The 24,556-nt window shown below is 41.6% G+C and overlaps 1 protein-coding gene across 1 annotated transcript; it reads left to right on the top strand.

The window, feature by feature from the left end:
• Window positions 1-686: 686 nt before the first annotated feature.
• Window positions 687-24,135, top strand: snorc (secondary ossification center associated regulator of chondrocyte maturation). Its single transcript, XM_080186432.1, has 3 exons — window positions 687-759; window positions 17,065-17,238; window positions 24,026-24,135. The coding sequence occupies exons 1-3, from the start codon at window positions 687-689 to the stop codon at window positions 24,133-24,135; spliced, it is 357 nt and encodes a 118-aa protein (XP_080042558.1).
• Window positions 24,136-24,556: the final 421 nt, after the last annotated feature.

Consider the following 24,556-nt stretch of genomic DNA (forward strand, 5'->3'; position numbering starts at 1 on the left):
GTCAGTAAAGGTTTCAAAATAATCTCTGTGTATACAAGCTCTTAATAGAGCCTTTCCAATGCACAGCATAGATTATATAAACACTGCGCCTTCTCCATATTTTTTAGGTAACAGCCTTTAAATTTCAATTATAGGCGGGGTTATTGGAAAACTTGAAAGAAGAAGCTCATGCTAAATGGGGAGCATTCTGGATGCTAAGAAAAAGGAAATTATAGAAAGAGCAGTTTCATTGTAAAAGTACTTCTGCCAGTTGCATATTGATCTGAGGGTATAGGGACAGGGCATTACTGCTGAGAAAGGCGAGTGACCTGACTACTTACTATAGATTACAAAGTTAATATGTACAGAAACATTTTAAAGTAAAATAGTCAACAATTTATAATTCAGTGTTATCCTACAGAAAATTTCAGCTACACAGCAGAGGATACGATATGAGGGCTTTGTTAGGAAATTGGCCAAATTGCATACTATAATTTCCTTTCACTTCATATATCAACATATTTGTCTGGTATGTGGGAGGTAGGTGTTGGCTCCAGCTAGGCCGACAGGGTTAGATGCTCACTGCTCTGTTTGGTGCAGTGGAGAAAGCCTCCCTTGTGTGAATTCAGAAGTAAGCGTCTCCCAGACCATTTTTTCCCCTTTCCAGACCACACAAGGCATCAGAGAGTTTCAGTCTCAGAAACAAAATGGCTCAGTGCAGACGTTGGATCCTGCTTTCATGGACAATTTTAGGGACTGCCATTCTTATCGCACTAACAGGTAGGATTACTATTCCATTTCTGAAACTTCATTCATCCTGGAGAGTTAACTTACTTTATAGAGTCGCCATCTTCACTCTTTCTTTACATGCAATGGTGCCTTGATCAGTGTTGATACATTATCTGCTCTAATATGTGTATTCTTGTGATCAAAGTATGTGTTTCATTTAATAGTCAAAGTTATACCATTGTGTATGAGGGTGCAAAAATAAAAAACATTTCTCAGGCAATGGAAATCTTGCTGCAGGAGCTATTATTAAAATCCAGAGATTGAGCTAAACTGGGGCTGGCTTTCAAGCAGACGGGTTTAGGGGCTGTGCATATATTTAGCTGTTTGTACAGCTAATATGTTAGTCTCACATTGTCTTGTTGAATGAGATGTAAAGGCTTTAGCAGTGTACGAAATCAAAACTGCTACCATATAAACTTTCTGCCCCAGAAACAGATTTTTATATTTATGGAATGTCAAATTTCTCAAATCCACGCTAAAACTTCCACAGCTAGAAATTTTAAAGTTAACTCTTTTAAAATGATTTAACAACTTCCAGTGAAACATTTAAATCTGAAATATGGCTGTGAATTTCCCACTAGTTTTAAGGTTAACATTTGCCAGAAGTTTAAGTTTATTTATTAGTGTCATAAGAAGGCTTACATTAACACTGCAACAAAGTTACTGTGAAAATCCCCTAGTCGCCAAACTCCTGTACTAGTACTCTGAGGGAGAATTTAGCATGGCCGATACACCTAACGATCATATCTTTCGGACTGTAGGAGAAAATCCATGCAAACATGGGGAAAACGTGCAGACTTTGCACAGACAGTGAGCCAAGCCAGGAATTGAACCAGGACTCCTGGTACTGTGAGGCAGCACTGCTAACCACTGTGCTGCATCCATGTGCATGTGTGTGTGGGGGAATAAATTTTGTCGGAATCTGTACAGGGAAAGTGTTTACGGCTTTCAATATGCTGGATACCAGGAATTTCACAGTAACTTCATTACAGTGTTAATGTAAGCCTTACTTGTGAGTAATAAATAAACTTTACTCTAAGTTATTTGAGATTTTATAGTCTTCTTTTAAATGTGCCTAATTGCTCTTACTTAAGTTTCTTCAAATGAATGCAGAGGATAAACCAAAGCTGCAAACTTAAATACGGACTTGAATCAGTCTGAGGAAATGTTCAGCCAGTTGCACAACAATTTGGATTTTTTTCAAACTCTCCTGAATTAAACTTTCTCACTCAACCTTTTAATGTAAGCCAAGGAAATGATGGCCAAAGGGGAGCAGAATGCAGCTTTGGTATATGTGAGGAAGAGGTGAAATTAGTCAACTGCTGCAGGAAACCACCAGGATGGAATATGAGAATTGAAGATGGAGGGACAAGTAGGGTGAAGCTTGTGATTTGTCCATCCTCTGCAATGATGTAATTGATGGAGTAAAACAAACCTGAATTTTCACACTCTCATAAATGAGGTGCATCCTCTTCCAATATGAGTGATACATGCAATATGGTTTTCAATTGCTGCCATTTTCGAAACCTTCACCCAGGGATTAATGTAACTTTTTTAACGCTGAACTCGGAAAAAAACCCAACTCATCATTTTATGTGAAAAGTACTCTGCTCTATCCTGGTCTGTGAGCAGTCAATATGTAATGCCCAAATTCAGTCTGTTTTAGCCTGGGCCATTAGCAGGGTTTGGAGAAGCAGTTTATAGAATCATAGTATAGAATTATGTAGCACAGAATAAGGCCAGTCTGCCCATGCTTTGAAAGAACTAACCATCAGTCCCACATTACCTTGTTGAATGAGATGGAAAGGTTTTAGCAGTGTACTAAGTCAAAACTGCTACTGTATAAACTTTCTGTCCCAGAAAGCAGAATTTTATATTTTTGGAATGTCAAATTTCTCAAATTCACGCTAAAAATTTCAAGGATTTTTGAATTTTTCTTTTAGTGGATTTAAAATATTTTAGCTTCTACTTTAATTCCAAGTGAGTGTCCCAGGCTCTATTTCAGCTTCTGTGAAATAGTGAAAAATGAAAAATTAAACCTGCTTGCTATTTTCTGGTTTTCTGTCTGAGAGATCTTTAGTGTGATCCTGTGTTTAGCTTGCTTGAAGATGTCACTGTTGTTGGATATCGGATATCTGCCACTGTTGATGTCAGAAGGAAATTAACAAAAAAGGAGAAATCCGTGATGCAGAGCTTACTAGGTCTTTGTGGGAAGCGTTCCTTTGAGGTCAGCATTGGGCATCATCACTTCACCACTGGCCGGAAAATCTGAACCGTTAATAATATTTGATCACTGTTTTCCAATTGCTCTCCCACCGTGACACGCTTTATTTTTCTCACCTCATTCCAATAAAGTTGGATCCAGCACAGCTTCCTCTCAATGGGCTGTAAACTGATCAAGAAATACATTTCATGTGTGCCTCTCCCTTTGTCATTTACGCTGTTAACACATTCCCAGTATTTATGCCCATGCACTCTAACCCTTCTTAATCTGCCTTAACATTTATTCCACTATCTGATCCATTTTATTTCTGAATACTCTTTATTCTAATAGTATTGTCTCTCCCAGCCCTACTGCAACTTGTATCGCTCCTCTAAGCTTACCCCATCAAATTTCAACCTTGTGGGGAGAAAATAATTGTTCTCAGTTACTGAAGATATGTTATAAAAGCATTGAATCCTTATAGTGCAGCAGGAGGTCATTCAGCCCATTAAGTCTCCAGTGACCCTCTGAAAGAGCACTTCACCTAGGCCCACTTCCCCACGTTATCCCTGTGACCGCACACATGGATCATGGCCAATCCACCTAAATTCTATGTCTTTAGATGAAAGAAGTGGGACCATCTGGAGGAAATGCATGCAGACATGGGCAGAACATGCAAAATTGCCTCTTAGTGTCCAAAGATGTGCAGGTTGGGTGGATTTGCTGTGGTAAGTGTGTGGGGTTAAGGGGATAAGGCGGGGGCGGGGGGGCAGATCTGGTTGGAATGCTCTTTTGGAGAGTCAGTACAGACTTATTGGGCCGAACGGCCTCCTCCTGCACTGTAGGGATTCTAGAGGTTAGTTATTTCAGCTGTGCCATTTCTTATTCATGTCAGTGCCAATTGACATTGGTCAAACTAGGTGAAAAACAAATAGACATCTGTTAATGTTTTTGCAGAATACGACTGTTCTGCTTCAAGTCATTGAACAGCTATAAGTAGCTACAAGTTGCTGTCAGGCAATTTCAGACTATTCTGATTCCTTTAGTTTGGATAGAAGCACTACAATATTCTAATACAATGTTATCTTTTAAAGCAGTCAACTTGATGAGCAAAATGGACATTTAGAGAATTGATTTGAAACTGCCAATGATGTGGGAATTGCATGTTTTTCACTGTGAACTTTCTATTTTTCATTCCACTGTGGGATACATTCCGAGAATCATTAAGTTCTGTTGGAAAACCATTACAATCCTGTAACCGTTCAATTTGCCAGCACATGGATAACAATCATTTGGATGTTTGATGTATCATGTCTGTTATACAGATGAAACAACCAATGCTGTTGTATTTGTAAATCAGACATGGTTACATGGTTGTTTTAGAGGGAGCATTGGGCAGAGAGAAAGAAACTACAGCCAGGCAAGTGTAAGTGACTAATATACTAGGCTTTAAAACCTGCTCCCATTTGGTTTCAGACAACAGTTGCTGGAATTGGAGGATCTTTGCCCAGAGCCACTGGGTTTATACAAGCTGGGAATTAATTTTTACTCCATTATTAAAGTTACAAGGCCAATGCTCAGAATGGACCCGGCAGACCCAAATCCATCTCTTTGTTTGCTCCAAGAAACAATTAAAATTTCAACTGAATTCAATTCATGGTCCCCACAAGAGAGACAAACAAGATCCAAGCTGACAAGATGAGGCGTTGCACCTGATCTTGGGCTTGATCTGAAATTTAATCTTAACCCCCGTTGATGAGGTGTTTAGCAGTCCTGGAGTCTATCAGGCTTTCTGGTTGCTGCCACATTTCTCAGCTCTGGAAGTCTTCTGTTTGCCAGAGTTTCCTCTGCTATTTACTGCAAGGATTTACACTTCAACTTTCCATCCATATTTGTATTCACCTCCTATTTTATTGCACAATCATCACTTCTGTCATTTAATCATCCCTGCCCTCAAACCCTACACTTGGTTATTCCTTTTGTTTTGTTGTCTCTCTCTGCAGTTAAGTATCCCCAATGTTTTCTGTTTTTGTTTTAGTTCTGTTCCCTTTGCTGTTGATTCATTCTTGCTGAGAAGTTACACTTGCCTGACATCTTCCAGTTCTACTGAAAGATCACTGAAAAGTTAACTCTATTTCTTTCTCCACAGATGCTGCCTGGCCTGTTAGGTACTTCCAGCATCTGCAGTTTTTTGTTTGTTTTTGTGACCAATACATTGACAGGTTAATCTGCAGCATAGTGTTTCTGGCAAAGGGTTGTCACAAACAATGCGAATGGAATTTACTGGCATTAGCCTTTAGAAAGTTGGAGTGGTATGTTTGCCCTAAAAGATGCATAGCAGTCATGTCTTTATGTTATTCAAAGCTAATCATGAATGCAGCCGATGGCGCATGGTTTCATTTAGATTGCAGTTATACCGCTGCTTTCACATCTGTGTGAAATGCTTTTGGGGCACAGGAAAGCGAATGTGGTCACAAAAGTGACCCTCACCCGATGGCTGAACACGTGGAAGCCAAGCAGCATCTGACACATGCATATAAATCCAGCCCAGTTTAAAGACATCCAGTAGCCCGACAGCCTAGATGCAGGAAGGATGTTTCTGATGGTGGGCAAGTCCAGAACCAGGGGTCACAGCCTAAGGATATAAGGTAAACATTTTAGGACTGAGATGAGGAGAAATTTCTTCACCCAGAGAATGTGAGCCTGTGGAATTCTCTACCACAGAAAGCAGTTGAGTCCAAAACGTTGCATGTTTTCAAGGAGGAGTTAGATGTTTCTCTTGGGGCAAAAAGGATCAAAGGGTATGAGGGGGAAGGTGGAATCAGGCTATTAAGTTAGATGATTGGCTACGATCGTAATGAATGGCAAAGCAGTTTGAAGGGCAACTGGCCTATTCCTGCTCCTATTTTTGTCCAGATTGATTTACTAAGAGGATTTTCCAATGGAAAGGTCTTGAATGGGACTTGCAAATTTCAGAAAGCAGTTGTTAGGTGTGTAACCTTCCTTGGCTTTAATCAGAATGTGGGCAGCATAGTGGCACAGTGGTTAGCACTGCTGCCTCACAGCACCTGGGACTCGGGTTCGATTCCCAGCTTGGGTCACTGTCTTTGGGGAGTCTACACGTTCGCCCTATGTCTGCGTGGGTTTCCTCCATATGCTCTGGTTTCCTCCCACAATCCAAAAGATGTGCTGGTTAAGTGCATTGGCCATGCTAAATTCTCAATCTATGTATTCGGACAGGCGTATAGGGGGTTTTCACAGTAACCCCATTGCAGTGTTAATTTAAACCTGCTTGTGACACCAATCAATAAACCTTAAACTTGTTACCAAATTCTCAGGTCATCAGAGTTTTTATTATCATTGTGTTAAAAAGTTTAATGCACACATGCTTCTCAAAACGGTTGAATTGCTAACTTTTCCATGTCAAAGCTCAAAGAATGGTCACTTGTGCCAGATACCAGAGGGGCTGCCAGTACCCGTGCAACCCATTTTTCAATTTGAACTATCAATTTCAGGAGAGGAGGGAAAAGATTGATGGGACAATGGAAGATCTCTTTCCAGTGAAGACACAAATTTAAAAATACCAAAGCAAAACGTTTTCACACTTCCAAAATCCTGCAGTGTTTAAAGGAAGGGAACCTGTTTTTCAGTTACATGAACTGCAGTTACACAGTGCAGCCGTCAATCGTTTGCCCACTTAGACATTTTAGTACAAGCTTGACAAATAGGAATGGAGTGGGCCAACCCTTCTCTGATATATAATGTGGAGTCCAGCGACAATGATTGTATAAGCATCAGATTTCTGGTGCAAGGACAGTCTGTAGAATTGGAAAATTTGAAGTTTGGTAGAATATTTTATTCAAAGATTTTGTTGTTGCTCACGAGGTTCAAATGCCTGGTTTAAACACAGTGCCTGATATTTGCAGGCCAGTAAGAGGTGAACTTTGTGGGATATCGAGGTTATTGGGAGTCAGTGTCGGTGAAACTTTTGCTTCTTGGTCTTTTGACTAAGATCAAGTGTCAGATGAAGCCCAAGATCAGGTACAATGCCTTTTCTTGTCAGTTGGATGTTTTATGTCTCTTTTGTGGGGACCATGAATTGGATTCAATTTGAAGTTCAATTGGTTTTTGGAACAAGCAAAGACTGGATTCGGGTCTGTTTGGTCCATTCTGAGCATTGGTTTTGTAACTTTAAGAATGGAGTAAAAAATAAAGAATTACTTCCTGTAGGGTCAAGTAAAATAGTCCTGTATAACGTGCATGGACTTTCTGGGATGAGGTGGATTGTTGAAGGATGGGATATTTGGGTATACTGAATACATAGGGAAGAGGAAGACACATTACAGTAGATTTCCAGCACCAGGTTTAATGTGCAATTTACTCAGACTAGCGCATATCCTAAGTATATTTTCTTTTGGAAAGTGTATATAAGTGTTGGCTGTTTTTTGCTAGTTTTAGGGTTCTCAGTTCCAGACGTCCCATGCTACACCGAGTTCAAGAGCAGCAGAACTGAGCCTCTGTTTTTCAGTTCTGTAATCTGATGGCTACTGTGTGAGTGTGAAATATGTTGAGGTTTGAAGCCTGCACCGAGGAATCTCGCCTCAAGACGTTAGTCAACCTTTGCCAGGAACTTGGACAGACCTGCTTTTATCGCTGAGGCTTTCATTCTGGGTCGAGCAGCTGGACTGAATAAACAGATCAACAATTTGGTTTAAACTCCTGTTCTATAAATATGAAGGAAAAACTGATAGCGTGCCAGGTAGCATGCAATTATTTTGTCCATTTCTAATTTGCTAACTTCCCCCTGTGACTCTCACTTATTACCCTTGTGCACAGAGTGGTCCCTCCTGGGAAAGGCACATGAGAAAGATTAGTGTTGAGAGAGTGAAGTTAATTTACTGTGAATGTTTTCTTTTGTCTGCACAAGTTAATAAGCAAATGTTCTCAAGTTGGTATTTTCTCAGATATTTTTCGGGATGTCAAAATTCATTTTTTCCCACTTTGCCCATCGATTCTGGAAATAATTCTATCCGAAACATGCTCTATTCGGAACTGAATGAGTAGCCATTTCTAACCCCTCCCCCCCACCCAAATTTGCCTCTGCATATGCTGGCAGTTCAATTTGTATAACAGTGGCAGTTTTCTGCAATACGCTCATCCTCCATCCTATTAATAGATAGGCGGCACGGTAGCACACTGGTTAGCACTGCTGCTTCACAGCTCCGGGGTCCTGAGTTTGATTCTCGACTCAGGTCACTGTCTGTGTGGAGTTTGCACATTCTCCTCGTGTCTGCATGGGTTTCCTCCCACAGTCCAAAGATGTGCGGGTTAGGTTGATTGGCCATGCTAAGAAATTGCCCCTTAGTGTCCAGGGACGCGTAGGTTAGAGCGATTAGTGGGTATAGTATGTAGGGATATGGAGATAGGGCCTGGGTGGGATTGTGTTTGGTGCAGACTCGATGGGCCGAAGGGCCTCTTTCTGCACTGTAGGGTTCTATGATTCTATGATAGATTTGGCTTTAGTGAGCTGAATGTATGGTGCTAGCATTAGCTTTAGGGTCAATAAAGGGAAAGTCACCATAGTCCCAGATGACAATAGGCTGCTCTCCCCTTTGACAGAATTTAACATGAGGATTGCCAAACTTCAGGAAAGTGCAAGGTTGAGAAGGCAGGACCTTCATGAATAACGTCAGCCGATACAGGGTGAATGATTGCCTGCTGAATACCAGTGCTTGGTTTGATTGTTCTGGCTTTCTTGATCAAACCTTTGGTAAAAGCTATCTCTTCAACAGCATTGTTTCGCCAACCACTGCTCCCCATTCCTCCTCCCCCCCACTCCACCCCCTAGCCCAGAATCTGGTAAGATTAATGTCCTGCAGCCCAGTGACTGATCAGAATTAGGTTCTCCTGTGCTAATCGGAATGACCTCTTGTGTCACAGAGCCAGGTCACTGTTTTCTTTCAGCCAATTCTTTATTCACCTCAGTTTTCTACTTCTGAAGCTCTACTGGCTGCTATTAATGGGTTATTTTTATACAGGCAATCTCCCTAACCATTCTTTTGCCAATGTCAGTCCTGTCACTGAGGGTAAGTCACCTCATCAGATCACGTGACAGCAGTCAAGATGATGACATCACTTAGCTTTACTTTGGGAAGATTTTGTAGTTGAACTAACATCTGGGGGAAAAACAGTCATGATGTGGAGATGCCGGCATTGGGAAAAACAGTCCACATTTTTCTCAGTTTTTTCAAAGAAAGGTTTCTCTATTCATGAATGGAGGAATACTTTTTTTGCCAGCCCGTCCTGCACATAGAGAGCCTTACCAGTCAGCAACAGTTGTTATGTCTTCTGGTTCCCAGAAATTTAAAGTAATCACTATTAGCCACATCCTGGGGCTGACATCAAAGGTATATTTTTCAGATCTCACCATGTGCTGTGGAATGATACATTGTTAGGTCAGTACACATGTAGTGCAGTCAGAAGTGATGTGGCCACTGAATGTTTGGGTATATGTACATTGAACAATATAGTTCCTAACTCTTTTTGAATAATAGAATCATATAACATCTCTTTCTTTAAAAAAAGATAATGGGTACAATTCTCCTGGCCCGCTTGAGTAGTGCAGTGGGCCCGAGATATCAGTGGGGGGCCTGTAGTGGGACTTGCAACCGGCGTCCATCCAATTGCGACTCTCCCAAGCCATTTTTATTAAATGTAATAAGCCCTGCAACAGAAATCAGCTCGAGGCTGATTACCATATTGAAATTCACATTTCCATGTTATTAGCGAGCCCGGAACAGTATCCTCCAAGCTCACTAATGTCTCCCAGCCCATTGGGAGAGCTTCCCACCAGCAGGGATTAAAGCTGGTCCCCATCAACGGGGACCAGGCATGATCACCCTGTTGTTGTGGACAGAGGCCTTTGAGGCCTACCTGAGAAGTCAAAGGCAGGGGGTGACCATTAGGCAGTGCTGGCCTGGCATTCGGAGCCTGACAATACCTGGCAGTGTCAGCCTGGCACCCTGGCACAGGGCATCAGGCAGTGCCAAGGGAATGGGGCCTACTAGGAGGGTGGGCTGATCGGTGTTGATTGCAGGTGGATCCGCTGTATACTCTGCATTAGGGGTCAATGGGATTGGAAGGTAGGAGGTGATTGAGGCTAGCCATGGGAAGGGGAAGGGGGTGGTTCAAGCTGGCTACAGGGAGGGATGGGTCAGGTTGGCCATGGATGGGGTGGGGGTGGGGATCGAACTGGATATGGGGGTGGCGGATCACGGACGCTGGCGACTGGGAGGAGATCTCTGAAGCCAGTGACTGGGGGTACGGGGAGTGGCGGTTGGGAAGCCAGCAATTGGGTTCTGGGAAACAATCAGGAGGTCACTGTTTGGAAGGATAGCAAGGTGGGGTAGGAGGGGGCCAGTGCTCGTGCACAGATCTCCCTACTGACGGATCAATGCATGTGCAGTGGCCTGCTCAATGCACTGATGCCGGCCTCTGGGGTGGGTTCAGTCTCCACCCTACCCTTATCAGCTTGAATTCCCTGGCGGACTCTGTGATGCACAGAATCCTGGAGATCCATTTCACTCAGTTCCTTAAAAAATAGGCAAGAGAAACACCTGCATCCCCCTGCATTCCCACCCATTAGGCACTTAAGTTTGTTTTGGGAGAATTGCCCTCAATATCTCCAAATATGACTATTCTAATCATTAATTTTGATTTTTGTATAATATCTACACTAATGAAGATTAACAATCAACTTTTATATTTAAACTGAATATCTTAAGATTCCTTTATAGCTTGTTTTTCTCTCAAGAACAAGACACTGCTTAGCTGGGAGAAAGAATGTTGTGCCTACATCACGTGGATTCATTGCTGTCAATGATGAGTTGGCGCACATTGTAGCGATGGCTTGGATGTTGTCCCGGTGTTGTAGGAGTAGTGTTTGGTGCTGCTGACATTGTATTAATGATATTGACATTGTGCCTCTTGTCGGTGATACTGTTGATATAGTTTTGCTTGTTAGTGACATTGCTGGTGTTGCTGATGCCTTTTCTTTTTTACCAGCTAGGGTGTAGGCCCAAACTGGACTCTGTTTCTTCTCATCTGCTAATATATTTTGTTCTTGGTGATGTAAATGTCTGCTTCACCAACAACTTTTGCTGGGTTTTAGGCTCTCGGGATTGGACCCTGTACGTATCCAGTTTGAGAACTGAGGAAAGGATTGTTGAAATGTTGACTATTTTTTACCTCATGCATCAGTGAACTATTGTCATACTTCTTCGTGGTCATTTGGTGGATGCATTGTGCTTGGCAAAGTTGTCTTGTACTTCACAGGATCATAGAATTGTTACAGTGCAGAAGGAGGCCTTTTGATCCATTATGTCTTCACTGGCACTCCAAATGAACATCATGGTTTAGTGCCATTCCCTTGCCTTTTCCCCAAACCCTTGCGCATTGTTTCTATTCAAATAATCAGCTATTGCTCTCTTGAATGCCTCCATTGAAGTGCATTCACCACACTCTCCTCGATGGTGCATTTCAGACCTGAACCACTCGTGGTGTGAAAATGTTTCTTCACATATCAAATTTCCTTCTTTTGCAAATCACTTAAATCTATATGGTCTCATTCTCAATCTTTTTACAGTGGGAACAGTTTGTCCCTATCTGTTCTATCCAGCCTCCTCAGGATTTTGAACATCTCTATCAAACGTCTTCTTTGCCTTCTTCAGTCTGAGGAGAGCAGTCTTAATCCCTCTGATCTATCCTCATAACTGCAGTTTCTCATACCTGGAACCATTCTTGTAAACATCTTCTGCAATCTCTCCAATGTCATATCCTTGCTATAGTGTGGAACCCAGATCTGTACACAATCGCTTTGTGTTGCTGAGTTCCTCTGTGGTGATTTTATGCCTTGAGAGATGTAATTTGGAGTGACAATAAGGCAAGCTTTGGGGTTTCCTTTGTCTCTTGGCATGTCATGAGATTTCTCTTAATTATCTGAAGGTGCTGTTCTATAAAACTGTGCCCACTTCATTAATGTGGTGGTTAGTAGATATTGAAACCATATCGTTCAGCAAATCCTTAAAGCCTCTTAAGGATACAAAGGGCCACAAAAGCTACTTAAAGGGAGGCAGGTCATTGAGTGTCTTTAAGACAGAGATAGATAGGTTCTTGCTTAATAAGGGGGCCAGGGGTTATGGGGAAAAGGCAGGAGAACAGGGATGAGAAAAATATCAGCCATGATTGAATGGCAGAGCAGACTTGATGGACCAAGTGGCTTAATTCTGTTCCTATGTCTTATGACCTTATGGTCTTATTATGAAAGGGGACTTGCAAGTGACATCAAAATCAATTAGAAGACATTCTATAGTTACATAAAGGGAAAGAGAGTGATCAAGAGCAGTGTTGGTCCACTAAAGACTGAAAGTGGGGATATTATCAATGACTATGGGGAAACGTCAGACAAGTTGAATAACTATTTTGCCTCAGTATTTAGTGTAGAAAAGGAGGATAGCTTGCATGAAATCTCAATGTAAGTAATAGTGAATCGAGGACCGGGATCAAATACAATTGACATCAATAAAACATTGATAATGAGGAAATTAATGCAACTAAAGAGCAACAAATCTCCAGGACCTGACAGTTTCCACTGTGGATGTTAAAGGAAGCACATTGTCAATACCGTAACTAAAATCTTTCAGAGTTCCCTACATTCAGGAGTTGCCCCTCTAGATTGGAAAATTGCTCATGTCATTCCACTTTTTAAGAAGGGTGAAAGAGAAAAACTGGGAATTACAGACCAGTCAGCCTAACATCAGCGGTGGGGTAATTGTTGGAGTCTATAATCAAGGGTAGGGAAACTGAACACCTCAAACATTTTCAGTTGGTCAGATAGAGTCAGCATGGATTCACGACAGGTAGGTCATGCCTACCAAAATTTATTGAATTTTTCAAGAGGTCACCGAGGTTTTGGACAGGGGAATGTCAATGGATGTAGTTTATATGAACTTCAAGAAGGTATTTGATAAAGTCCCTCTTAAGGCACTGTTAAGTAAGGTTGGAGATAAAGGCAAAGTACTGCAGATGCTGGAATCTGAAACAAAAACCGAAAATGCTGGAGAAACTCAATAGATCTGACACCATCTGTGGAGAGAGAATAGAGCTAACATTTCGAGTCAGGATGACCCTTCGTTAGGTGATGATTTCTGATCAAGGGTCATCCTGACTTGAAATTTTGGTTTTATTCTCTCTCCACATGTGCTGTCAGACCTGCTGAGTTTCTCAGGCATTTTCTGTTTTTGTGAAGAAGCCCATGGAATTGAGGGCAAAGTACTGACATGGTTGGGAAATCGGTTGACTGGCAGGTGGCAGGAAGTAGGGATAATATCCAGGTACTCAAGTTGGTGGGATGTGACCAGTGGTGTCCCACAAGGATCTGCATTGAGGCCTCAATTATTAACATTATTTATTAATGACTTACATAATGGCATAGAAAGTCATGTATCTAAATTTGCCAATGACACAAAGTTAGGCAGCATTGTGGATTGTGTATCTGATAGCATAAAATTACAAAGGGATATTGATAGAATAAGTAAATGGGCAAAACTGTGGCAGGCAGATTTTAATTAAGCAATACGAAGTTATCGATTTTGGACAGAAAAAGAATAGATCAGAGTACTTTCTAGATGGTATGAGGTTAAATACAATAGCTGTCCAAAGAGACTTGAGGGTCCAGAAGCATAAATTTTTAAAATACCACAAACAGGTACAGAAAATAATCAAGAAGACTACTGGAATGTTGGTCTCTATATCTAGAGGATGGAGTATCAGGGTATAGAGGTTATGTTGCAGCTATACAAAACCCTGGTTTGTGAGCAGATTTGGGCATCACACCTTAGGAAAGAGATATTGTCCTTGGAGGGACTGCGACATAGATGTATGAGAACAATGCCTGGATTTCAGCCTATTATTATTCTTATCATAGAATTCCTATAGTGTAGAAGATGCCATTCGGCCCATCAAGCCTGCACCAACTCTCTGACAGAATTATTTACCCAGGCCCTCTTCCCCATCCTATCCCTACAACCCCACACATTGACCATGGCTAATCCATCTAATTTACATATCTTGGAACTAAGGGGCAATTTAGCATGGCAAATCCACCTAACCTGCACATCTTTGGACTGGGAGGAAACTGGAGACCCAAGGAAACCCATGCAGAGACGGGGAGAACGTGTGGACCTCGCACAGACAGTCACCCGAGGTCAGAATTAAACCTAGGTCCCTGGAGCTGTGCTAACCGCTGTGCCACCGTGCTGCTCTATGTTCCTTCGGCTGCAGGAGGGAAGGTGGGTGCAGTCAGCATGGTACACTCACTGGTTTCTGCACATCAGCTCCATTCCTAAACCAAGCTTGCCTCCAAATTTCTCACACTGCTCCCGTTATTCTGGTCTTCCTGTTGGGTCTTGCGGGTTTGTACAATCCCTGCTGTCTATGAGGAAGATGATTGATTTTATGATATAGCATTGTCAGCAGGTGGCACTATTTCACTATTAAGAGCCTGAAAATGTGCCTCACTCAATTTCCAGCATTCAGAATGCTCATACATCTATGACTAATGTTTCATCTTAAAGAAATCAAATAGAAGAGAATGGAGGTGCTCTAGACAGTAATTTGTTGTGGTTGATGTGTAACAGCTGTTTGTAATATATTTAGCTCTGAAGACAACCAATGTCACGTAATCTGCATAATCAGGCCTGAAAAACTGAATTATCAGGCTGGTATTGCACACACCAGAAACTGCTTGGCTTCTGTACTATAGTGATTAATACACTCACCTTACACTTGAACGGGGCAGCAAGGGTGGCACGGTGGCTGGCACTGCTGCCTCACAGCACCAGGGACCGGGGTTTGACTCCTGCCTTGGGTCACTGTGTGGAGTTTGCATATTGTCTGCATGGGTTTCCTGTGGGTGCTGCGGTTGTTGGTCATGCTAAATTGACCCTTAGTGTCAGAGGGATCAGTGGAATAAATCTGCAGGGTTATGGGAATTGTTGTTAGTGCATGTTCGATGGGCTGAATGGACTCCTTCTGTACTGTAAGTATTTTATGATTCTATGATAGAAGATTTATTTATGATAGACACATGTAGAAAATGATACTTTGGCTGTAATGTGAGCATGTGAAAGATTCAACCAGTACCTAATAATAAAGCCAAAACAGAAAATGCTGGACAATCTCAGCAGGTCAAAGCTTTGACAAAGGGTCACCTGAACTGGAAGAGTCAGCTCTTTTCTCTCCTTACAGATGCTGCCAGACCTGCTGAGATTTTCCAGCATTTTCTCTTTTGGTATCAGATTCCAGCATCTGCAGTAATTTGCTTTTACCTAATTGGGAAGATTTTCCATACTGAGTCCAGCTCGCAAAAAGCCATCACAGCATTGTTAAAATTGAAAATGTCATTGAATTGGCACCACAAATATAGAGACAAGACAAGCTTGTTTGCAAGGAAAGAACTGGACAATGTCTGAGTGTTAATGGCTAATTTAAGTATCAGGATTGCCTGAAACAGTTCAGGGCTTCCATGAGATCTGCATGTCTACGTACACATTGTTATGGAGTCTGTGAAAATCACGTACAGAAAATAAAGATTGATCTCAACATAATGTCGTATGTATCCAATTAGGGAATATTATATGAGGAGCTGGCTAGAAACCTACTGAAGTCTGTTTTATCTCCCCTAGTGTGAACTATGTAAATCGTTATTGAATTGAGTGAATTGCATCCGAAGTTAGTGAAATCACTCGGTTACGAATCATTTCAAATCCTTTCATCTTCCTGATTGAAAGTAATGGAATTTCAGGGCACAGGTAAAAGAACAAGGGCGTCGAATTACCTGGAAAACTCTTCCCAAGAACCAGCACAGGCACAATAAGCTAAATGTCCTCCGTATGTGCTGAATGGGCGACTTGTAAAGACCTGTTAACGTGATAACGTCATACACCAAGCCCAGTGTCCCGTTTCTCATGTACAGTTTGTTGGTCGACTGGAGGTGGCATTGGAAAAAGTTTATTTTTTAAAAAAGCAATTCTCGTACATGTTGACATACATTAGAATCATAGTATACTGTGAATGTTGTACACATGGTGCAGTAAGAAGTCTCACAACATAAGGTTAAAATCCAACAGGTTTGTTTGGAATCACGAGCTTTTGGAGTGCTGCCCCATTATCAGGTGAATGTTGGATCGGGAGCGGCATTCCGAAAGCTCATGATTCCAAATAAACCTGTTGGATTTTAACCTGGTGTTGTGAGACTTCTTATTGGCACCACCCCAGTCTAACACCAGCATGTACACACGCAACATTGAGGTTGTGAAGTGAGCTGCACTGACAGAGTAAGATTGTGACCTGAGAATGAAACTAATGAGAGCAGAATTCCAAATTGCCTGACCTGAAAAATAAAAGAAATTGAATGAGATGGTCCCAGTTGTGGACTAAATATTGGTCCCTACCCCCAGTGATGATTTACAAGGAGGTTACCAGAGATGAGCAGATGGAACGACAAGGAATGATTGAGTAGCTTTAGAATCAAAAATAAGAATTTAAGGGACCTAATAGAGACCTTTAAAACTATGAAAGGATTGACTGGGCTGGATTCAGTAACATTTCTGTGGCTGTGTTTAAATTGGCTACCCAGCTACATCATGCTGCCTTTGAAAATAATTCATGGAGTCAGTCCATGAACTTCATTTAAACATTACCCCTGAATATGTTAAACCAAGAGGGAAAATACGAATTTTAATTTACCACACAGTGTAATGCAGAGAGATTAACCCTCTTAATGCATAAATGACTTCTTTTCAACGTTGCTTCTTACTTACGAAAGCCACTCCTTTTAGCAGCAAATACTTCCGACCGAGGAAAAAGTGACTGCTGCTTTTGAATTAATGGAAAGTGTGAAAGATAAGTTTGTTTTGCAGTGACATTTTAAAATGGATGGTAGCTGGCACTTTTCAATACAGTCAGGTAAAGCTTTGAGACTGAACGGTATGGCAGCTTTAAAATGAATTTTCAAAAAGACTGTGTGTTTGCAGGCCTGGCTTCTGAAGTACAGGGATCTCTTGTTCTGGCACCTCCTAGCGAAGCTCTGGAGATATCCTCTGGAGGCGGTGCGGTTGAGACTGTGACTCCCGGAAACACTGTAGAGGACAGTTCAATGACTTCAGATTATGGATATTTTCCTGATGACTCGGAACCTGTGGAGAAAGGTAAAATGAGAAATCACAGTTCGAATTCTGAAAAAAATCGGTTAGTAACTGTAACTTGTGTTTGTCATAATGTCACTCTGCTTCAGAACACATATTGAGTACATGGCTACACCAATGTGGCAGCAGGATATGAACTGATATCCAATAATGTGTCCCCTGTGAATTTCAAATCCTGTGGCTACAAAAACATCAGAACGTAGCGAGGTACATCTACCAGTTTATTTGTTATATTACATAACTGAAGAAGATTATGTTGATTCTTGTCCCGATATAGAGTTCATTCCTGGATCCAATCAGCAAATAGTTTATTTATAAAAATATTCTGACACCAGCTCCAGTGTTTATTATTTGGACAAGAGTTTGATTTTTCAGTCTCACACATTCACTGGCACTCAGTTCTCCCGTTAAACTCTATCTCCTGGCCAAAAATTCCATCTCCCTTCCTGACCACTACATCAAGTTGAACCATAATGTTCACAACCATGGCACCGTATTTGAACTTGAGTTAAGCATCTCATTCCTATCATCTCCATCCCAAAGACTGGCTGCTTTTAAGTCTGTTGCATTGCCCTCTTCACCTCTGACTCAGCCCATCCTTTGCTGAAACTTTCCTCCAAACTTCTCCTCTGGAGTTGACTATTGCAGTATTTTCCTTCATCCAAACTGATCTGCATTGACCCCCCACCATCCAAAGCCTCTAGATTAAAACTTTAATCTTCATGTTTCAATCTCTTAAGGATTTGTAACTACTCTGACCTGCTCTCCCCATCCGTTTCCTCCTCCTGTTCTACAACCATTGGCAGTCATTCCCATAGTGTTGTGTGCACAATTCTCACCAAGTGATTTAGTTGCCATTTTGAGGATCCCATTGATGAGATTTAAATGTCAAATTATGTGCAGTTTAAATCTGAAGAACCCTAAATGTAAGTGATTACTGAGGAGCTGGTTTAAACTGCTGCCAGAACTGCTGAGATTTTCCAACATTTTCTCTTTTGTGTTTAAACTGCTAGATCCTTTATTATTTGGATTCGATTGTTTCTAACCCTTTGATCTTTCAGGATGTAGAAACAGCATATTTGTAACTTCCTGTGCTCTTGTGTGGCAAGTAGTCAATTTCATTTTCCATTTTGATAATTCAGTATCAACATTGAGCCCTTTCAGCTCAGCTTTAGATAGCTCCATGCTAAATAAAGATCTGTATGTTTAATTTAATAATATGGTTTGACTTCAGCCTCAGAAACAAACACACAACAGTTTTAGTGTGATTATGTTTTCCTCATTTTACTGCACACACTACTTATTGACAATTTAGTGCTCAATTAGGGATCGATCATATAGCCTGTCACATACCAACCAACACAAGAACAGCTTCCCTGCTGCCATTAGATTTTTGAATTGCATTAAGTTGATCTTTCTCTACACCCTAGCCATGGCTGTAACACTACATTCTGCACTCGCTCATTTCCTTCTCTATCAATGGTATGCTTTGTCTATATAGCGCACAGGAAACAATACTTTTCACTGTATACTAATACATGTGACAATAATAAATCAAATCAAATCATAAACACTGGTCTAGCCAATGACACCCACAATGCTGTGAAAGGGTTTTAAAAAATGCTGTCGTCTTTTACCCAGGAAGAACTGGATGGAAATTTTCTAAACCCCTTTTTGTGTAGGAAACTTTTTACACTCTGTGCAGTTTGTAAACTCAGATCTCAGAGATCAAAATCTAACCACTGCAGTGATCAGCTCTGCAATTATTAACAAGGATTTAAATAAGCCTTTCTGCCCGTTGGCTAGTGCCAGTTTCAGAGGCAGACTCTGTTGTTTAAAACTGTCAGTTCTATGGAAATTTACAAGGGGCAATTTTACAAATTTGCAGATTGTAAATTAGATAAATTAGTACATGTTAATTAGACAAATTAGTACTTACTTGCCGTCAAAACAACATTGAGATTAATAGTCCTCACATTTAGTTCTACACAAATGCTGCAGCAACTGTGAGTGAAGGCAGATGTCTGCTTAGACATGGGAGTATAAAAGTTATTGTCTGAGATATGTGCTGTTGTACAACTAGTTTGGCAAAAATACCATCTTGCTGTTGACCTCGCCATTAAAAAAAGGAATTGAAGCTCTTAAACTTTTCTGATAGGTATGAACGAAATCACAGCAAGTGTTGTCCATTTCAGCCTAAGTACTCTTTCAATGATGTGATGTGCTAATTACTGCCAAACAAGCTCCCTGGTAAAGAAAATTATTAGTTACAAGTATGAAGTCTCACTTCTTAAAATAATATTCATTCTTGGGATGGGGGGGGCGGGCACTGGCTAGGCCAGTGTTTATTAACTAATCGGCCTTGAGAAGATGGTGGTGAGCTGCTTTCTTGAACAGCTGCAGTTTGTACAGTATAGGTACATCCATAGTGCCGTTAGGGAGCGAGTTCCATGTTTGTAGTTTTGTAGATTGTAATTGTAGATTTTAAAAAGTAAATAGTCTTTTGTTTTACATTCCTGTCTTCTTTGTCTTACAATCCAATGTTTCTCTCCCCACCTCTTATTTCTCTCTCACTACCTGATTTGACATTTTTTTAGAACCATAGAAAATTACAGCTCAGAAACAGGCCTTTTGGCCCTTCTTGGCTGTGCCGAACCATTTTTTGCCTAAACCCAATGACCTGAACTTGGACCATCTCCCTCCACACCCCTCTCATCCATGAACCCATCCAAGTTTTTCTTAAATGTTAAAAGTGAACTTGCATTTACCACTTTTTCTGGCAATAGAACCGCAGAAAATATTAATTTAGACTTCCTTTTTAGTCCTTGCGCAATTAATTTCACAGTCCAAAAATCTGATAGATTGGAGAGATACATAGTTGCTTACTCAATTTCTGTTCCTAAGATGATATCAGCCCTCACTATCAGCAGCTTATCACACAAAATATTTTAAAAAGCTAAACATGAAATGGAAGGACTAATGGCAGTTCCTCTGACAGTAGGTCATGTCGTAATATTTTAAGAACATAAGAACATAAGAAATAGGAACAGGAGTAGACCATCCAGCCCTTCGAGCCTGCCCCGCCATTCAGTAAGATCATGGCTGATCTGTCGTGGCTCAGTTCCACATTCCCGCCCTCTCCACATAACCCTTAATCCCCTCTCTTATCAAAAACCCATCAACCCGCGTCTTAAAAATATTGAGCGAGGCAGCCTCCACCACTTCAATGGGCAAAGAATTCCAGAGATTCACCACCCTTTGAGTGAAGAAGTTCCTCCTCAACTCCGTTCTAAACCGCCCCCCCTTTATCTTGAGGCTGTGCCCCCTAGTCCTACTGTCCTTTCTGAGCGGGAAGAGTCTCTCCACCTCTATCCTATCCATCCCATTCATCATCTTATATGTCTCAATGAGATCTCCCCTCATTCTTCTAAACGCTAACGAGTACAAGCCTAGTTTATTCAGCCTCTCCTCATAGCTCAACCCCTTCAACTCCGGCATCAGCCTAGTAAACCTCCTCTGCACTCCCTCCAAGGCCAAAATATCCTTGCGTAAGTACGGCGCCCAAAGCTGGACACAGTACTCCAGCTGCGGCCTCACCAATGCCCTATACAGCTGCAGCAAGACGTCCCTACTTTTATATTCAATCCCCCTCGCTATGAAGGCCAGCATCCCATACGCCTTCCTGACCACCTGCTGCACCTGCAGGCTGGGTTTTTGCAACTCATGCACAAGGACCCCAAGGTCCCTTTGCACCATCGCCTGCTGCAGTTTTTCACCACGTAAGTAATAATCCTTCCTACCATTATTCCTACCAAAGTGGACCACCTCGCACTTGCCAACATTAAATTCCATTTGCCAGTTCCTGGCCCATTCGCCCAGCCTATCTAGATCCTTCTGTAGACTCTCCACACCCTCCGTGCAATTTGCCGTTCCACCAATCTTGGTGTCATCAGCAAATTTCGACACCACACACTCGGTTCCCTCCTCCAGATCATCTATATAAATGGTAAATAGCTGAGGCCCCAGCACCGACCCCTGGGGCACTCCACTAGTCACCATCCGCCAATCCAAATAGCACCCATTGACCCCCACTCTCTGCCTCCTTTTTGACAACCAATCCTCTATCCACGCTAACACCCTACCCCCAACTCCATGTTCCCTGACCTTCTGCAATAACCTCTTGTGAGGTACCTTGTCGAACGCCTTCTGAAAATCCAGAAAGACCACATCCACCGGCTCTCCTCTATCCACTGCCCTAGACACATCCTCATAGAACTCCAGTAAATTTGTCAGATACGACTTCCCCTTAACGAAACCGTGCTGCGTCTGCTCTATCAAGCAGTTCCCCTCAAGATGCCTCGCTATTTCCTCCCTGATGACGGATTCTAACATTTTACCTACAACAGACGTTAAACTAACCGGCTTATAATTCCCTGCCTTTTGCCTGGCACCCTTCTTAAACAACGGCGTAACATTAGCCGTTTTCCAATCATCCGGCACTTCCCCGGAATCCAGCGACGTTTGGAAAATAACCACCATTTTCTTGAGTATAAGCCAAGGCCCTTCTGAAGACAAAATGAAGTTTGAAATTGCACTTAGTCCCAAATGCAGGAATAAGTCTTATAAACTTTTGGCTGAAAAAAATTGATCTTTGTCTTTCATGAGTAATAAACTACTTGAATATCTAACAGATCGCTTGATGTAGTTATGGCATTAATGCGATTATTATGGGAGAATGTCCTTCTGTAGCTTCATTACAAAGTGGTCTGCAAAGCTGTTACTATTTGGTTACAAATATGCATAATAATAATCAAAATGGCATACTCTACATGTTCCTTTTGGGGAATGTCATTGTCAAAATGATGCACATGTCTGTTGCTCGACTTCCCTAAAAGGGGAACGTATGAGGAATGGTCGAGGACTCTTGGTCCGTATTCATTGAGAGTTTAGAAGGATGAGGGCGATGTTATTGAAACTTACAGGATGCAGCGAGGCCTGCATAGAGTGGATGTGGAGAGGATGTTTCCACTAGCAGGAAAAACTAGAACCAGAGGGCACAATCTCACACTAAAGGGATGACCCTTTAAAACAGGGATGAGGAGGAATTTCTTCAGCCAGAGAGTGGCAAATCTGTGGAACTCTTTGCTGCAAAAGGCTTTGGAGGCCGGTTATTGAGTGTCTTTAAGACAGAGATAGATAAGTTCTTGATTGATAAGGGGATCAGGGGTTATGGGGAAGAGGCAGGAGAATGGGGATGAGAAAAAAAATCAGCCATGATTGAATGGCAGAGCAGACTCGATGGGCTGAGTGGCCTAATTCTGCTCCTATGTCTTATAGATAAAATATGGCAACACAGTTTCCCCAAAAAAGACAGCTTGAAGTTGCCATCATTATGAAGATTTAAGACATTTTATCAGTTGGAATTGTGATTTTTCTCAGGCCAATTTCCTTTAGGAGTACCATGCAGAATGGAAGAAAATAATCTGTCTAAATGGTCTTGCTCAAATCTTGCATCTCACTGACTGATTACAAAGTGGTATTAACATGTACATGGCTCAGGCCAACAAGGTGATACAGAATGAAACAGATTGCAACATGATAATGGACATAAAGTGAACAAAAGGAATAAAAATGTCAAGGCTGCTCAAAGAATGAATGCAATAATGCTCAAAGTCCAGTAGCTTTTCAAGATGATTGTTCTGGATGTCAGGTGAGGCCCACGCCCTCATTCAGAGTGAGAAAGTCATAGGTTCAAGCCCTGCTTTAGGGACCTGAACACTAAAACTGATCTGATGCTGTGACACAGAACGGAAAGAGTGCCACATTGTCAGAAGAGCTATCTTTCTGGTGAGCAATAAAGCCTCGCTGCCCTCTCAGATGGCACAACATTTTAGACCATAACAGCATAAGACATAGGAGCAGAATTAGGCCACTCAGCCCATCGAGTCTGCTCTGCTGTTCAATCATGGCTGATTTTTTTCTCATCCCCATTCTCTTGTCTTTTCCCCAGAACCTCTGGTCCCCTTATTAATCAAGAACTTATCTAACTCTGCCTTAAAGACACTCAATAACCTGGCCTCCACAGCCTTCTGCAGCAAAGAGTTCACAGTTTTACCTCTTTCTGGCTGAAGAAATTCCTCCTCATCTCTGTTTTAAAGGACCGTCTTTTTAGCCTGAGGTTGTGTCCTCTGATTCTAGTTTTTCCCCTACTGGCAGAAACATCCTCTCCACATCCACTTTATCCAGGTCCCTCCTCATTCTCCTAAACACTAACAAGTACAGACCCAGTGTCTTCAACCATTCCTTGTACAGCAAGCTTTTAATTCTAGGGATCATTCTTGTGAACCTCCTCTGGACCCTTTCCAAGGCCAGTATATCCTTCCTTAGATACTGCTCATGATACTCCAAATAGGGTCTGACCAGAACCTTATATAGATGCACATTCCTGCTGTTGTATTCTAGCCCTCACGATTTTGAAGAAAAGCAGCAGAATTAACCGGAGTAACACCACCAATATTCTATCCCAACACCTGCAATTGAAATATATAACCATTATCATGTTGCTGTTTGTTCAAGTTTGCTGTGCACAAATTAGCTACCACTTCATAGAACTCCTTAAATGCAGAAGGAGGCCATTTGGCCCATCCAGCCTGCATCCACATTGCCGCAGTGTCTAAATTTCAAAAGTAGTCCATTGTCTGTAAAGCACTTGAGGGGATGAGAGTGGAAGCAGCGCCACGTAAATGCATGCACCTTCTTTTGGGCTGATGCATTGATTTTTGTTTTGCAGGATCACTGGGACCTGGAGCAATATCTGCCATCGTAATTGCTGCGGTTCTTGGAGTGTCTGTGTTATTCAGCCTGGTCATAATCACCGTGAGAAAGCTGTCGACATCTTAGACATAATAAACCATTATACAGAGACACTGCTTTACTTACTGGCCTTTAATTCTCGTTTTACTACCTGAAATAACCCAATTGTTTTCAGAATATATTGCTTTATAATGATATTTACACCGATTATAATGAGCAGAAAGTTGCGCGCATTATGAGACTTTGATACACAAAGGATCAACAGGTATGCAGGAAGCACAGTGTGTTACCGAATACAAATGTTTGTGTTTGTTGTCAGATTAATGTTTGGTTTGTTTTCAGGCTTGTTAATGTTCATTTCCTTTTCTGGCTGAGCCTTTGTTGCACAATAACAGCTCCAGGGAATTAAGGATTTTATTATTGTTTTCAGCCTGTTAGTCTCGCTTCCACAGACTTGTGTATTTAATTTATATTAGGTGTCTGCTATTCAATCCACCAGTATTGGAGT

This window comes from Carcharhinus amblyrhynchos, chromosome 3, assembly GCF_965287045.1.
Source record: "Carcharhinus amblyrhynchos chromosome 3, sCarAmb.v2.hapA, whole genome shotgun sequence".
Classification (NCBI taxonomy): domain Eukaryota; kingdom Metazoa; phylum Chordata; class Chondrichthyes; order Carcharhiniformes; family Carcharhinidae; genus Carcharhinus; species Carcharhinus amblyrhynchos.